Source organism: Tachysurus vachellii, chromosome 6 (genome assembly GCF_030014155.1).
Source record: "Tachysurus vachellii isolate PV-2020 chromosome 6, HZAU_Pvac_v1, whole genome shotgun sequence".
Taxonomy (NCBI): Eukaryota; Metazoa; Chordata; class Actinopteri; order Siluriformes; family Bagridae; genus Tachysurus; species Tachysurus vachellii.
In genome coordinates, this window is record NC_083465.1 from 8,679,221 (window position 1) to 8,696,765 (window position 17,545).

The 17,545-nt window shown below is 38.7% G+C and overlaps 1 protein-coding gene across 2 annotated transcripts in view; it reads right to left on the bottom strand.

Annotated features, from left to right (window-relative positions):
* Positions 1-2,906: 2,906 nt before the first annotated feature.
* meis1b (Meis homeobox 1 b) overlaps positions 2,907-17,545 on the bottom strand; it is a 50,695-nt gene continuing 36,056 nt past the window's right edge. The window contains exons 9-13 of one of the 2 annotated variants that reach the window (XM_060872041.1): positions 16,674-16,750; positions 8,358-8,416; positions 7,489-7,578; positions 7,158-7,248; positions 3,549-3,689 (exon numbers count right to left, since the gene is read on the bottom strand). In XM_060872041.1, the coding sequence (XP_060728024.1) occupies positions 7,190-7,248; positions 7,489-7,578; positions 8,358-8,416; positions 16,674-16,750 (285 nt within the window). In that variant the 3' untranslated portion in view covers positions 3,549-3,689; positions 7,158-7,189. Of the gene's footprint in view, positions 3,690-7,157; positions 7,249-7,488; positions 7,579-8,357; positions 8,417-16,673; positions 16,751-17,545 lie in introns of both variants that reach the window. The other variant, XM_060872042.1, reaches the window with a different exon arrangement.

The window sequence follows — 17,545 nt, forward strand, 5'->3', positions numbered from 1 at the left end:
AAAATCTATAAAAAATAAATGTCTTTCGTTGGGATAAATGTTGGATTTAAGAATGTTGGATTAAATGTCGGCATTGTACAAACATGGTCATTTTTCCCATAAATGCGCTGCCCACACAAACTGAACTGAATTTACGCACAAAGCACGCAGCAATATAGGCTACATGTAGTCCTAAACATTTGCCCTTATAACCCACTTACATTACATTCGCACTTGCTTTTAAGTCCACAGTTAAGGCTATGCTTATGCAATTATCATGTCTGCTAATTTCATACACAATATAAAGTATATATTTATTTAGTCACGAAGTTACAGCGAGTTATTAGAAAATCATTATTATCATCAACAACATTATCATTGTTTATGCTGTTGTTGTTAGTATTATCTCTAAATTCCGGAATATTCTTCAGTAACCTATAAGTAAGTAGTAGTAGTAGTAGTAGTAGTTCTAGCAGTGGCAGTAATAACCTAATAATTCTGGGCGTTGAGCAACAACCTGGTTCGCCTTTGTTTACATGAGGTCATTTGGGTTCAGTGTAATTGTAAACAAGCTTAATTTCTTTCCATTTTGGAATACAGTCTCAAAAAAAGTTTAAATAAAAGCTGAATCAACAGGAAATTTTAGCCTTTTAGGCTACAAGCGTTTTCTTTTTATATATTATAAAGTCACAATATAATCGACAATTATGAGTAATATCGAATATTTTGGTTAAAATGTATACACTGCCTTATTTTACAATAAGGTATTTTAAATTAATTTTTATTACTCAAATTTCTAATTATATTCTAATTATCAAACTTCGTGTGTGCGTGTGTGTGTGTGTGTGTGTGTGTGTGTGTGTCGCCTTAATGATTTAGGTTAGAAAGCGGTGCATTAAATGGACTGTGTGTCTCCCCCTAAAGGACAGTTCTCCAGCTCCCCTAAAGAGGGCAGTCAAACATGGGATTTATTTCTCTCGTCTCCGGAGCGGGAATTGCGAACAGCTCAGGAATTCGGAGCCGAGTAGCTCTGAGCTGTTGTAATTACAACACCCATTGGCTTCTGCACAAAATATTTCCAACGAGCAAAACGCAAAACAATAAAATTCGGAAAAATGCAGTAAAACTCATCAGACATTGTTAAATGTTAGCTGAGCTGAGAGACACAATTAATGTATTGATTTAGTGTGCGAGTTTGGATCAAAACAACCCTTGTAGCTCACAGAGTATTTTGTTTCTTTAGCATTATACGCTGTTTTTTTTGTTTGTTTGTTTTTTTGTCTTGATTTACTGTGAAAACGCTATTATTCCGACAAATATTTAACTAAAATCTAGGCTATTATATATATATATATATATATATATATATATATATATATATATATATATATATATATATATATATATATATATATATATATATACATAACTTCTATGTATATAGATAGTTAGATAATATGTGCAGGAGAAAAACAAGCTGTCGTGCTAATGTCGAGTGTGAGACGCTGTTACAGAGGCATTCAACGTGTGCAGTAATGCGTGAGGGGGGAACTAATCTTCCTATTTAAGTGTTTGTGGCAAATTTATCTACATGAATTTTAATGCTAAACGGGGATAATTCCTCCTCTATGGTTATCCACTCATCCACTGACCCCTTTGCCCCTTCACGAATAAATTCCAGCATATGACTTACACTAGGCGTTTGTTATCTGTTATGGCACAGACCCGCCATTTCAGGTACTGTAAGTTTCTCATAAGATCTGAAGCTGCTGCTGAGGATTCTGGTGTATATCACTTGAAAATTGACAACAATTCTTATATTAACTAATCTTCTAATTTGGTCACAAAATGGCAGGTGAAATTGACCACTGCAGAAACAAAAACTACTTTGATATTAAAGGAGGAAATATACTAACACCTAGCTAAATGCACCATACATGTATGCTAATAGTAGCCCTTATTATCACAATTGTCTTTTTCTGACTGCTAGATTGACTGAACCAGACAAAGTCCATATCCTAGCTTGTAACCTGCGGCAACTGTTAGTTTGGCCCATTTTAAGCAAAATAGGTGTTATTGTTTTTACAATGTATACCATGTTACCTGCTTCCCCAAGTCTTTGTACAGAAAATTTATTCATTTACAATTCACACAATGCAGTACTCCAAACATGGGATGAGAAAATCCCAATAAAACATATGATTCATTAACTAATGGAACTTCACTGACACGCACACGCGCAGACACACACACACACACACACACACACACACACACACACACACACACACACACACGGTAAATTTAAAGGAATTGTCCAGTGTTGTTCAACCTTATCTCTAAATACAATTATAAAGGGAGGCTAGGCCAGTTGTTGGGACTGTTAAACATTTATACATGAATTGTATAATGTATTCTTTAGTCAAAAATGTTTGTAATGTAAGTTTCCTTCTCAGAAACAGACCTGTTTTTTGCATTTACCATTGCAGTGACAGAAGTGTGTCAGTCATTTGATTGCACATGGATATTACAAAAGTATAAATAATCATAACTGCTTTTTACTGTTTTGCTAAGACTTAATGTTTATGATATTCAATCCATATCCATAAGATCAATACTTCTGCTATAAGTTGATTTCCAGTTAATAAGTATAAACCTTTTTTAAAGATAATATCAAATAAGGTCAAAATTATTGAGTGTGGCAATCGTGCATGTTACAGATGTGGTAGATATAGATTAGGTTTGGAAACATTGGAGAATTCCATCAAGATTATTGAGTTTGTTTCTGTGCATTGTCAGGATTTTTGATTATGCTTTAAAGCAAGTAGACTTTTTCATAGTCCGCTTGAAGATTTTTGCAGAGTCTACCTCTGTTTAAGTAAAGCCACCCTCTCTCAGCAGAACAAAAGTGCCTGGTAAATAATCAATGCAACCAAATATTGATTTATTCACATACTTATTTTTTTGAACGCAGGTGATTTAACGGGGAGGTCAAAAGTCTATGGAGATGGAACACACATAGTGTGGAAAGAAAAAAGTTCACATCCTTTTTTTAAAAAAAATCTATTAGAAACAACATAATATGCAAAACATTACCATTGCATTTACAATACCTAATTCCCAGTTCTTGCACAAGTCCAAATGCAATTTTACAACAGTATACACAACCCTCTCCTCACTCTTGCTTAGGAGCTGATATAGCAATAATTTTAGATTTTCTCTTTTCTCAGTTCGATTCTTTGCAAAAGGGCATGTCCCATGGCGTGCAGATGCTGGCATCATTCTCATGTCCAGTCTGCACCTAAGAAGGATCTCAGTTTATGCAGCAAACCAGCAAGTAATATTTGCTGGGTAAACCCCATAAGCAAACCAATCGCAGATCCCTGTCCTGATTACAGCTGTTTTTGAGGATCCATTTTTGTAGCAACTTTTTGTAACTACTGGGCTCATGTCCAAGACTTGTCCGCCCATAGGTGGGTCTCCAGGGAAAAACATAGAGGGGCTGGAGGCTGACATGGGCATGGCAGGGTGGGCTGGTCCTCCATGCATCAACATGGCTGAGTGCTGGGGATGTCCAGGAATGTAGAAACACATTGGAGGCCCTGGCCGCAGCTGGTGGGGGAGCTGTGGGCTGCCATAAACAGGCTGGCTCATGCCTATGGCTGTCGTACTGCTATGAGGCAGGTAGTCCCCTGGCATGCCCTGCAATCCTGAGTGGGAAGCACAAAAGAACTGCTTAGCAAAACTCAGTTTCAAATATGCCGACGCCATCATATTTATACATTTACAGCATACATATTGACTTCAAAATAATGATAAAGTTTATATCACTTTAGCAAAGTAGCTACCTAACAATAAAACTATAATAAATTGCACTAACAGTAAATTACTCTATATATATTTCAGTAATGAACTCATTATTATATAATGGGTTGTGGAAAATGTTATCATCAGACATAAGTCACTACTGACTAGCTCACTGGACAAAGCACAATATTCATCCAGCCTTGTCACAATCACATTAATACAGGTCTATAGAACTAAAAGGCTGATCTTGTGTTAAAGAATAATACATGGGCTGAATTCACATAATCATACTGTCTATGGGAAAGATCTGCCTGCATTTTATTTGAATATCTGATTGAAATGCATAAGGAGTTGTGCAGTTCTGCAGGAATCTGATTCAGTGAAAGCATTATGAATAGTATGGCACATTACTGTATTTTTATTACACATTAGTATAAAGAATTCCTGAGACTTATGAGCATGTGAGCTTAGAAAAGACTACAAGAATACAAAAAAAAACAGGTTCCTCAGGTTTCATGGTACACTTAGCTTCACTGAAACATGTTTTGTTTTCTGAAGCGTTCACAGAACTGACAAATGAACTGAAATATGGCATGCATTTATGCTGTACACCACCTCCATTTATCTCTCTTCAAACATAATAAGCAAAGGTCTTTGGTTCAGTCTGAAAATCCCTTTGAGAAATAGCACCTCTGTGCTCAAATTAAAGTTGAAAAGTGAAAATTGACAATGGGAGACACTTGAGACGATTTACATGGATGTGTGCAAGTGTGCCACTAGCATAAAAGGCCACTGGCCCCTAAGCAGCACTGCAAAACCCACAGGAGCTTGCTGATCATTTCATTACCCGGTGATCCTCACTTAACAGCTTTTGAATGACCTCATGTTTGCCCTAAATTCTAAATGTGTATGCAACACTTACAGACACACACTACAAAGATTCTACAATACAATTTAAAAATGTAATTTTTTAAGTTATTCAATACATTAAGTGACTTGCTGTTGCATTTTCTGGCCTACAAAAAAAGCTGACTAAACAAAGGATTCTGTGACTATTTCAGTGCCAAATTTCCAAATGCCAGTTTTTTTTTTAAATGAAAGTTCAGACTATTGAAAGGTGTCAGGGGATTTCGACCTTGTAGAAGGTTAAGAAACTTTATAATAATTAGGAGAAAATAAATTGCAGACAAAAAGCTTTCCTGTAGAGACAATTGTTCCGGAAAAGCTCACTAAAGCATACCAGCAGTATTTGGGCTTGAAAATGGGAATGGGCACAGAACATTAAATACATTTTACTGATCACTTGAAAATACAATTTCCAAATTTGGGAGACAGAGTTTTGAAAGTAAAATTTCTAAATTTAGGAAAATACTATTTGGAAGTAATTATGTTGAAGGGTAACAGAAATAGGTTTCTGAGGGGAAAACAGCCATGTGCTATCAAAGCACCCTTCTTCTGCTTGAGCACACCGGATCTAAAATGACAGGTGCATTGTTTCCAAGACCCATAAGCTCTATAGTTGACATGGATGGAAAGAATAATGCTCTCACTAAGATGGGTTAATTGGCTTTGGTTTTAAGTAATGTTGCAATGTGACTGCTAGGAACACCTTAATTTCAGGTCTTGGGACTCCCTGGCAAATAACAGCTTAATCTTGCCTTAAGGAAAAATCTCCAACTAATGAAAATTGCTTATAAAATATAATGAACTCTTCGTCTCTTAATCAAATAAGATAACTTTTTTCTGTAATAACCTATTAATTTAATTGGTCATGAAGTATAAAACATCACTTACATTTAATTGACCTAGAAACTAAAGTAACAATATTTAAATTAGATAAGCTAGGAAATTTCAGTGATAAAGCCATAAAGACCAGCCATTCTCAACCACAGCGACATATTTCTGTCACGCTCTGGTTTCTTTCTCTCTCTCTCTCTCTCTCTCTCTCTCTCTCTCTCTCTCTCTCTCTCTCTCTCTCTCTCTCTCTCTCTGTGTCTCTCTCACTCACTTACCTTCTCTCCCTTTAACCTATCTCATCTGAGATTCCACACATGGCCCAATTACAGAATTCAGCAAGCAAATTGAGGCTGTTTAAAGCAGGTTTCTTGCCAGTCTGCTGGGAACTATGGCAGCTGTTGAAATGCCAGAATTTGGATATGAGAATACACTCTCCCTGTTTAGACACACATACTGTCTGTCTGTCTCTCCCTCTCTATCTATCTATCTCTCTCTCTGTCTTACTCACTCACTCACCTACTCACTCACTCACTCACTCAATCACTCACTCACTCACACTCTCTTTCTCTTTCTCTCTCTCTCACACACACACACACACACACACACACACACACACACACACACTCACAAACACACACAGATAACAAGCCAAGATGGATTGGAAGCTTTAAATAGCAAGGGTTGCATTATCATAATGTTTCTCTGGGTTTGGAACAGTACAGTCTAAGAAGTGGGATTTTTTTGACAACAGAAGCATTCTGTGGATGGCTGCATTAATGGTCTCTATTTTTGCATACTGAATAAGTCAAATCCATTTGTCACAGTGCTTGTGATGGCATATTTAATTTGGATATAGTCAATTAGGCCCGGATAAGCTGCATACCCTGCTGAGCACACCTCCATTTTGCACTCCTTCACTTCCTCTCCCTTTGCCATAAGTAATCCTATTAGGGCAGCCAGACAGGAAAATGGTAGACCAGGTCAGGTTTGAAGGAAACACCTTAAAAAATTTCACACAAAAAACAGTTTCATATTTTGGAAATGGCTGGTTGTGTGTTTTGACCAAGGGGCACAAGAGTGCAGGGTAGTCATTAGGGTACTCATACATCAGCCACACAGAGAGCGATTTATGGCACGTTGGGGTGTACACGTTTCTCTCGCTTCACTGTTGCTGCCTGCGTACATTTTGCCAATCAGTCTGTTGCTATGGTAACATCCTGCCAGCACCCAGTACTCCCCCTTCATCCAAAACCTCAAACTCAATCCCCCAATTCTCAACTCCCCTTTCCCTAAACGAGTTTTCTTCCATCTCCTACATTCTCACTCTTACCATTTACCCTAAGACACCAATTTTTCCCTTTAAACTCCATGATTCTATGCACCATTTAATCATGTAACTAAGAAAATATGTTAGTCGTGTTAGACGATAAAGCTCACAATTATACCAAACCTGGTCTTCTAATCACCACACACTATTTGGAGAAACATTTGTATCATTAGTAATAAATATTTTTACTGATGTCTTTTCTCCCTTTTGATATGTATGATTTATACATGAAACACCAATAAAAAAAAATCCAAAATAGAAATAGTTCAAGTTCTGAAAAGAGATTAAGGCCCTGTTTTGTACTTACTTCCCCCACTTTGCGATTGGTTAACTAGAAGGTTACATGTAGTGCCACTGTCCCTCCATGCCCATATTCATGCCCATTCCAGTCATAGGCCCTAGAAGGAGAGAAACAATAGCAAAATAATAAGAAAATAAGCATAAGCTTCAGAGGGATGATAAGAATCAAGAGAATTCCATATGTGTGAAAAAAAGAATAAGGAAATGGTAAAAAAATTGTGGGGTATACCTGTGCCACAGTGAGAAGTTAAAAAAAGTGACTGTACTAAAGCAAGAGAATCAGAATTGGTTGAAAGGTGTGAAATGGCAGGCGAGAGCAAGATATGCCAAGGTCTTACCAGGTGGTCTGATTCCCATGTGCTGCTGGCCGTCCATCACAAAGCCTCCCATGGGCTGACCATCTGGGTTGTAGGGGGCTCCCTGACTTACTGTGGGAGAATGGGGAAGGGCACAGGACAGTGGTTAATTAGTGCTTTTAATTAATTTTCTATTGCTGAGAATACATCATCTGCTAAAAGACACATAGGTTAATGGTTCTTAGCCCAGATTTACTTCCTCACTTATATGATTATGCATCATATATACATATCCAATCAGACTTAAATAGCAAAATTAGGACAGATGATTTTTGGTTCCTTTTAACCTGTGAGCTATGATGGGTATTTGCTGTTTGGAGGGAAATGGAAGAAGGGAGTGTTTTGGATCAATAGCAACAACCTCAACTTCAGTGAATGTCTTTGAACTTTCTTGAGTCCCCTAACTTGCTCTATGAACTGCATTACAGCTCATAAACTTTAAAGCCATCCACAACAAGGCATTAACTAGGGAAACTACATTACCAAAGCTGGGAGGCCAATCAAATTCACACACAATAAAAAATACTTCTTATAATTGTCTTCATTTAATTCTACTTGGTTAGATTATATTTATTTCTGTTTGACAGTTTTGATTGGACAAGAGCCATGGTAGTTCAGACCTAAACCACAGTTACAGTTTTTTTTTAATTAATGTCTATTTATTTTGCTCCATTATTAAGAATAGTATAAGGGCTCTGAGATTAGTGCTTTGGGTTAATTGAATGGACTTTTGTGGTCAGTCAAGACCTGTGGTTCAGGTCAGATGTGGTTTATTTACCAAGAGGCAAACCTCTAGATGCATGTATAGATGAGGTCTTTTGCTTTTATATCATTTATTAGAAGGTACTTGCCTGCTCGGTTGGACTGGTCGATCATTGGCTGGACTATTCTCCTTCGTGCATTAATAAACCTGATAAAGACAAAAAGAATAAAAGAGCTTTTGTTTAGTTTTCATTGCAGAAGCTACAGTGCAAAGTGTGCAGTGGGATCAGTAAATTTAGTTTGCATCCATGATGTCCACAAACACACAATCAGAGGCCCAGCCTAAAACAGACCAGACCTGCCCAGGCAGCTAATCAGGGAGGTAAAGAAGGAGGGATTATTTTTCTTTTCCTTTAAGACCTCAAGTGGGAGGGAAGGGAGTGTCACACTGAAATCACCATGAACATAGATATGTATACTGAACTCACAAAGCTTAACAGCTTGTACAAACTTGCACGACTTCAACATACACCACCTCAAGCAAATACAGCTAAGCCAACAAATGGCACTGTGTTCTTTCTTTCTGCATACTTGAGAGACACATCATGGTGTTTTAATACTCATTTCTGTTTCTAAGTTTAACCTTATAGTAGAAGTGGTTCAAATGTTCAGGCCATAGATTTTTAACTCATTTGGCGACTGTCAGAGGAGTAAATATATGGTAATGGGTGGAAAATATCCTGGTAAAATAATGTTGATGGTACACAAAAATGGCAAAGAATAGTCATAGTGGAAAATGAATGTACATGTTTGTTTCTTTAAGGATATTTGGAGTGTTTCTGCCAAGTTTTCGAGCTAAAATGCTATTACCCCACACTGTACCCCGTCTAAAACCCTTCTGCTGACCCTGTGACCTCAGTGACCTATGGTAAAGCAAGCTCAGGGATTCAGACTTGATTTATGTCCCCCTGCTGTTACCACAGTTGGACACTTCCATTTCATCCTTTGATGGGGAATTAGTGGACTTTAAAGAAAACAATAGCCAGTCCACTCTTTACAGGAGAGTAAAAAGTACAGAGAAAAAAGAAGAGAAGAAAGAGCAAAAAGAATTTACAGACAAAGGGCAATTCATGTACTCATCTGTTAATATCCCTTATTTAGAAAACATTTAAAACATTTTTAAAATCCTGTGCTGTTGTCCATGACATATGAGTTGTCATATTATTACAGATATTGTCAGTATCACTATACTAGTATCACTGTACATTACAGCTTATGAAAAAGAGAGCAGGAAAGGAATGTAGCGACATGGCAATACACCATCAAATGAGGGAACGTCTGGAGTTTTATCACCAACAGTGTGGGGAACAAGGGGAGTCTTGGCCTAGGCATTCCATTTATTGCCTTTTCTCTGCCTCCATCTCTGGCTTCAGGGTCAGATGCAGGTCACGCATGGCTATCTTCTGTGCTCTGCCCTTCATGCTCTTCCTGTCTTTCCCACTTTCAGTCTATTTTGTCTCACACTCTTTATTTTTCTCAAACCTAGCAAACAAATTTCTTATGTTGTTCATTTTCTAGACATCTTTTGCTAAAGGATCTTGAACTTCCTCTCCCAGACCTCACCATATCTAGGGCCAGATGCACTGGAACAAAGGGCAAATGCTTTACAATACTAGGCAGGGGAGGAATGGCGGGAGGGAGAGTGAGAAAGAGAGAGAGAGAGAGAGAGAGAGAGAGAGAGAGAGAGAGAGGGTGAGAGAGGGCAGGAATGAGTAGGAAGGGATGAAGGGGCTATAAGAACTGTGAGGAAAAAGAATAATGGTCATGCTCTGCCTTGTGCACCAAGCAGACAGTTTAAGAAGTGGGTGAAAAGGGGGCTGAGAGTAAGAGAGAGAAAGCCAGTGCAGTGGACCTTGGCTAAAGCCAGCTTCCCCTTGATTATGAGTAAAAAAGTTCACCTCTGTGCAAACCAGGCACATTATTGGGTCGCATTTACGACCTGTTCAGTCCACTTCCATCCACACACAATGAAAGCAGCTATTCAAACCAGGCACAGACAATGGGGCCTATTTTAGACCAAAACATCACCAGTGGTACCTCTGGGTGAAAAGATTAGAGACCAATGAGAAAACAGAGAGGTTAGAAAAATTACCAAATAAAAGCCTCTTAAAAGTCAAATGAGGCACAAAATACCTTTTTCTCCCCATCACCTCTGGTCCCAATTCTCCAAAAGTGTGTGTTTGTTACATACTATTTTGCAGCATCTTCCACATAGAGCATGGAACTGATTGCTGCGTTGTCTGCAGGAGCCCTTATAAAATCCCTTTCTCATTACAAATGCCCAGGTGTAGCCCAATCGGCACGTGAAATGGCCAATTAAAAGCAAGAAATTGTCTTTTTCATCAGCTGCCTTTGTTGCGTGACCAATTAGGGGAAAGATCCAGATTGGAGATACAAAAGGTTATATCACAGTGTGTCTATCTAAATGCATATGAAGTAGACCATTTTCTTCAGCTAGGCTTCTTCAGCCTACTCTTCTATCCCCTCTCCAAATCTAACCTGAGCATGGTTTGTGAACAGCCACAGCCAACAAAATTCACTCATGAAATCTTTCAACCCATTCAGCAACATTTACATGTATATTAAAATTCCACACAAGGGCACATTGGTTATGATGGAGAAGAGTCATGTTGACGCTTCCATACATCTGTTATCAGTTAAAACTGCACACTGAAACAAATGAGAGTGCATACAGTTTGCATATGGAATGTAATTATCATCAAGTTGATCTCACAAGTTGATGAATTCACTAGCAGTTGATCTCATAGACATCAACAGTGTATCCTACCCATTTGTCCATCATTCACTCCCACACACCTCTCCCATCTCACACTTTCCTAATGAACGAATAATATTTTTTACATTAGTCTCATTTACTTAATAATAGGTTACATTAATCTTCTGTCACATGCTAACAGATTACAATAATCTTCAGTTACATGTTAAAAGAGCATTGCTCCTTTTATTCTCATCTGCGCTCAAAGGCATATAATTCTGCATCTGCTCCTCCCCCTGTGTGTCAAACAGGGGTCAGTTACTCTGGATGGGTTTAAATAAACCCATCCAGCTGTTTGCTGTACAGATTTCATTTGCACTCCTGACACTTAATTATCTCTCTTTCTCTCCCTCTCTTGCATACTCTCACCTGTTCTTGTCTTCTCAGCAAATGTATACATGCATGTTTTAATTAATTAGTTTTAAACAGGCTACAAACACACCTTGAATAAAAGGCCATGAAACTAAATAAGCATCTTAAATAGTCCTTTACAGCAACCATGTTACAGCACGTGCACCATCCATCACTAAAGCTAACCGTATAGAAGTCACTTTGTTGTTCTGCATTGTGCCTTGAATTGAACTCTATTCCTTCAGTAAGGTATCTGCCTACCATTTTCCTAATGTGAGAAATGAGATAAACTAAGTTTCTTTAGATTTATCAAATAACTAATGTTAAACTAAACAAGACCTGTGATATTCATATATTACCTGTCCCATTTTGACTGCACACCCCATACACCATGGATTAAAACATTCTTACCAATTACTTGCCCGTGATGGCAAGATTCTGAGTGGAGAGCTCAGCTCCACTACACTATAGGGAACATTGTCCAATTCAAACCTAATTCCTACAAACAATACAGGGATTACCTTGCTCTGCCCTTTAGAAGGTATCTCCAGTCCAAAGAAAACAGTGGTGATGTAGAAGGGGCTTTTAGGGAAGATGTCACCCTAATCCTCCAGCACCCATTTGGCTATTTTGCTGTTACTTCACCAACTACCCCCTCTGTTTCCTCCATCCTCCTCCTGCACTGACCCACTCCTCTCACCAAACAGAGTTAAAACCTTTCCATTAACAGCTGTGAAGTTGGCTTTTATGGCATAGGGGCTGCTGACTAGGGCCCCAGGGATTCACTTTATAAACACATGGCTGGTCAGGGAGATGGAAAAAGAGAAAGAGAAGGTGAGAGATGGAGATACATATAGGCAAACTGATAGTGTGGCTGAGGGGTGTAGTCAAGAATGCTTAGCTTTCATTTCAGTAGCAGGCTCACATTGAGATATACTGTATAAAGCTTGTTATTAGTGTGCTGAGCTATTAAAAAAGCTGTTGCATGGTTGTATTTAGATAGGTAAAAGGGGGGGGGGGGTGTCTTGCACTCCCTTGGAGCTGGGAAAAATTAGGTAATTTTTGGCAGCTTGTAGTCTGTTTGCTCTCACAACCCAGCCTAGAGAGAGGGAGAGTATCTCATCTGACCACATATTTAAGTTTGTTCATCTTTGGCTTTGATGACCCCTGAGTCAGCAATTGAGACAAGGAGCATGTCTTCTCTGTCTGGACAATAAAGACACAACGAGAGTTGCAATATACGCTGGCACCAGAGTGTGGTAGCACATAGCTCATTACAACACATGTGAGGGAGAAGATGGGTGGATGGTATAGTGTTTTATGCCTCTCACCTCATGGTTTCCATCAGGTCCTTTAGCGCTGGAATTGCTATGTACACTCAAGTGGCCAGTAATTCAGTAAACTAGCAGCCAGATAATAAATGCAAACTGAAAGAACTTTTTTATGCACATGTAGTAATGTCTTCCAGGTTTTTCAGTATTAAAAAGACTACACAACAGTGTCTGGTGTCATTGTCAGTTTTTTGATATTTCCCTAATGAAAATGAATTTTATTTCTTTAAGATCATTTCTTTAAAGTGCATTTTTTTTTTTTTAGCAATTTTTGGTCTGACCACAAGAACAGAAGTAAAAAAAGCCAGTTTTCAAACATGGCACTGCATATCTGCCCTCAAAATTTCATATGTAGATTCCACCACAAGAAAGAGATGAAAAAAATAAGGAGAGACTTGATGGAAAATGTAGGCTGTGCCTAGATCTCACTGGGGCAGCCACTGTTAATATGGGGAGGGTGGGTTGAACCATTGTATAGTTTACAGATCTGTTCACACACACACATGCACACACACACACACACACACACACACACACACACACACACACACACACACACACACACACACAGTACACAGAAACACAGTAACAGCAACACTGTACACACAACCCCAACAACCACCCCCAGTACCATACTGTATAAGCACTCTCAGATGCTTTCATACATGTCCACCCAAACACAATCTCATACACAGAGAACCACTCCAACTTGTCTGTTGTTGACATAATGCAGATAGAGATCAGGTCTGAGCAAGTGCAGAAATTCCAGTATGACACAATTGTTAGCAAACACTCAAGAACTAACTGAGCCCAAATTCAGAGAAGGACAAACAATAAAAATACAGAGCCTCATCCATTTATGCCTCCTGATTTTCATGCAGTTCATAGGGCAAGGCAGGAGATGAGGTGTCTAGTTGTGTGTTTATGTTGTGAGAATATGGTTTAGCAGTGTGTTCTCAGGTTGAGCCGTGAAAGCAGCTTTAGGGCATACACATAGTACACAACCCATACAACCCCACTTCCATTCCAAACATGTACCAAACACACACACACACACACACATTTATGGCCCTGTAAATACTCCTGAGGGTCATACACATTCTATGAGCTCATAATCAGTGTCTAACATGTTAAAACACCTAATTAGAATCAACCAAAAACTCTGAAGCCACATAAACAACCAGTAAAGGGTCTAACAATCATTAGAGATGCACACTAGGTCAGAGGTCATGTTTTCCCGTCAAGGCTAAAGAGGACTGGCAAAGAATAAACATTCTGAGAATGGAGCAATCAGCTATAGCTTACTCTGAACAAGTTTCAACTGCTTTTTATCATGAACAGGCCTGGCTGTTAGCAAGGTGAAGCATGCCAATCATCTCTCTCTCTCTCTCTCTCTCTCTCTCTCTCTCTCTCTCTCTCTCATTCTCTCAGGCTTAGAAACCGGATCCCAGGACGCTATTTCTCTAAAGTAGCGCCGCCACACTTCTCGCCATGCTTTTAAGACTTTCATAAAAGCCGTCTTATTGACAAAACAATCCATCCCTGAGGTTTAAACACCATCTTTAAGGGCATTATTAAATTCCGCCAGGAAGGGAGGACTGGACATGCGAAACCCGATGACCCACCCATTGATTTCACATCAGCGCTCTTTATGGAGCATTCTGAGAACACATACTTGCTCTGACTAAAAGATCAGAGACTAAAACTCCTTTTCCTTCTCCCTTACTCTATCTTCTTTTTCTCTTTCTCCCTTTCTCGCTTGTAATTGTAGTAGATCTACAGGTTTTTTCACTGTACTTTCTGTAACACAACACAGTATCCTAGTAAATCAACCTGATCACAGTTGCCAAAAATAGATCTTGCAGTCAATCCACATTCTCCACCCACTGCTTGCCTGTTTCAGCTTAACATTGTGTGCTCACGCATGTGTTTCTGTTTCAGTGCTCATGTGAGCATAACACAGTGTGCATGAATGTGAATAGAAGTACATCTTTTCCATGTGTGTAATCTATGTCCTTTTTTATTCTGATTTCCCATGCACTTTTACATCTAAAGTGCCTTTGTTGGAGAAGCTACTTTTTAAATTTAAATATTCGTTTTGAAATTGCCCTAAAAGTCATGTTTAGAACCTAAACTGATTCCTGAGTGCACACCCCCCTGCTTTTGCATTTTTATTTAATCCCCAGCCTGCCGATCCACAGGGCCCTCATCAATAATGAAGAACTACATGTGTGTTAACACATCTAATGCAGCATAGCTGATCTCTTCTTTACCCCTACATAGTCACGAATAAATATGAGTATGAGGATAGTACTGAATGTGTGAACAAAAATCATATAAATATTTTCAAATGAGTCATGCTGAAAAATAAGTGAATAAAATGTGCATGTTTGTACTGGGAGATAATGTTGGTTTCATCTAGATTGGCTGCTGTTGCTTTCTCCGTTTGATGAATTTCATCACTCTTGGACTGCTCGGCACTGTGTTGGCCCTATGTTTTGACTTGCCTGATAAATAGAATCCCAGCACAGGATGTTGCCTTTAAAATCAGTGGGTCAGGAGGTAATATCACCAGGGGTTGCCATGGAGACACCCAATGGTGAGCTTCCTACCAAGCACAACAGGCCTATGGAGCTGCAGATCCCGCATTCTACCCCATGGAGTGTGTGTATATCTATCTCTCCTTCCTTCTCACTCCTTCCCTCTCTTTCACCTATGATACTTTCTGTGTTTCCCCAGTTCCCTTACACACATATAAGAACATTGAAACACACACACTCAGTGTAGAACACGTGTGTGGGACACAAACATCTCATAATGCAGGGTTTTACATTAAAACCTAGCCTTAAACCACCCTTAACTTGTAATTAGTAGCACAAAACTGACACAATAACACACATACATGAACTGCTTGTTTTTACTGATACAATTCCACTATAAGTCCTGCAATATTAGAACTAGTTAAATGAGGTACATAGTCATTTGACAACATGTGCACCAAGGCATAATCTGGCCAAAATAATTCCCTATGGGTTCCTGTAAGGTCACAGAAATTGATAACCTCAAAATATTCCCTTATGTTGTTTAGACTGTGCATCACCAATACTTGATTTGTTAAAATGAATCCTCTGAAGGCATATATTGTGAGAAGGTTGTTGTCTCCAAGGCACCAAATTGAACAATGGCACAGATTATGTTGTCAGAAATTACATTTGCCATAATGGACTTTAATATGTCTCCCATATTTCCAGTCAAGGCTGATGTCCACATCCAAAGAGGATATATTAGACACAGGCTCTGGGTACATCCAGGCCAATTGATTTAACAAAGCAGATTAGAGAATATTAATCTATTAGATTTGTATAATATGTAATAAAAACTTTGACACAGTCTGGGTTGGACTTTCACTTTTCATGACTTGGCAACCTTGCAGAAAACAAATGTGTGGCATTGGTTTTTACATGACTGCAATCAAAAGTGCCAGTCTGGGCTTGGTTTTAGGGGCCTATCCCACCTCTCTGGGCAATTCTTTAAACATGGCTAATAATTGTAAGTACTTGCTGATGGCCATCTCCAATGAAATGCAATTCAGGATGAAATCTCACTCCAAATTTATTACGGCTCCAGCAGTGAGAACCTAGGAATCAAAGGAGCTAGTTAACTGTGTTTCCTATGCAAGTCTGCAGTACAGGCTAGTTTTTATTTTAAGAGACAAGCAAGGCTCACATCTCAAGGGAATTACTATTAGGTTCACACTCAGAACACTAATGTGTTGTCTCTCGAGAAATCCTAGAACTATCCTGTAGGCTGGATTGATGTTAAAGCCGATAATGTAGTAAGGGGAAGGGAGGTCAGGCTTTGGAATTGAGTATTAATTTAAATAATTAGACACTGCCAAAGGCAAGGCTATTGTTTGCATGTAAACACAAAAAGTGCAATTGACTTACCAGTTATTCACTTGTAGTATGGTAAGTCCAGTGTCTTGGGCCAGCTGTTTTTTCTGTTCTTCTGAGGGGTATGGGTGCTGCAAAAACACATACAAAGCAGAATGTGTAAATAAATCAATTAATTAACGTGTTTGCTGCTGTAGTGCAGGAGAGAGACATGGCTCACAAATCGAGAGCAAAAAGTGTCAAAGCTGTTGTTAATTAGTGCAAGAAAGCAAGGTGCCTCTTTCTTAGAGCCATTAAAAGAATTTTGAATAATGTAATTAATGGCAGTAAAAAAGACAAGCCAATTATAAAGTTTAGTGAAGTGTAGAAACAGAAACATTAATTAGGAGTGCCATGCTGTACAACCTCACTCCAGTTTATATCAGTTCACCTCCCTTTGGCTGTGCTGCCATGAGTACAGAATATGACAGAGATTTCTAAACAAATCTTCCCTATGGAATACAGAGTATACATTTCTATTTTTCAGTAGCGTCAACAACACCTGTATCTATACCAGGTATGATCTGCCAGCTGTCCTTTTATAATCAGTCTTTAAATAACAGTTGACAGAAATTGAGTCCCCGTGATGCCACTGCTATGCATGGCATAGGGAAAGCATATTCCCTGTCAAAGCTACATTAGCCGATCACAGATATATGTGAGCTCATGCATGTATAATATAGCAAATAGAGTAATGCCTTATCTCTGTAGGGCCTTTAAAATGGTAAGAGTAGACAAGAGAGAATGGTGTTCAGAGCACAGTTATGATACAGAGACAGGGAGAGTCATTTCATGATGACTTCTCCTGTATTCATGTGTCCTTTATTTCTTAGTTATATGCACAATACCCCTCGTCTTAGAACCGTGTCTTGTAGATCGATTCAGTG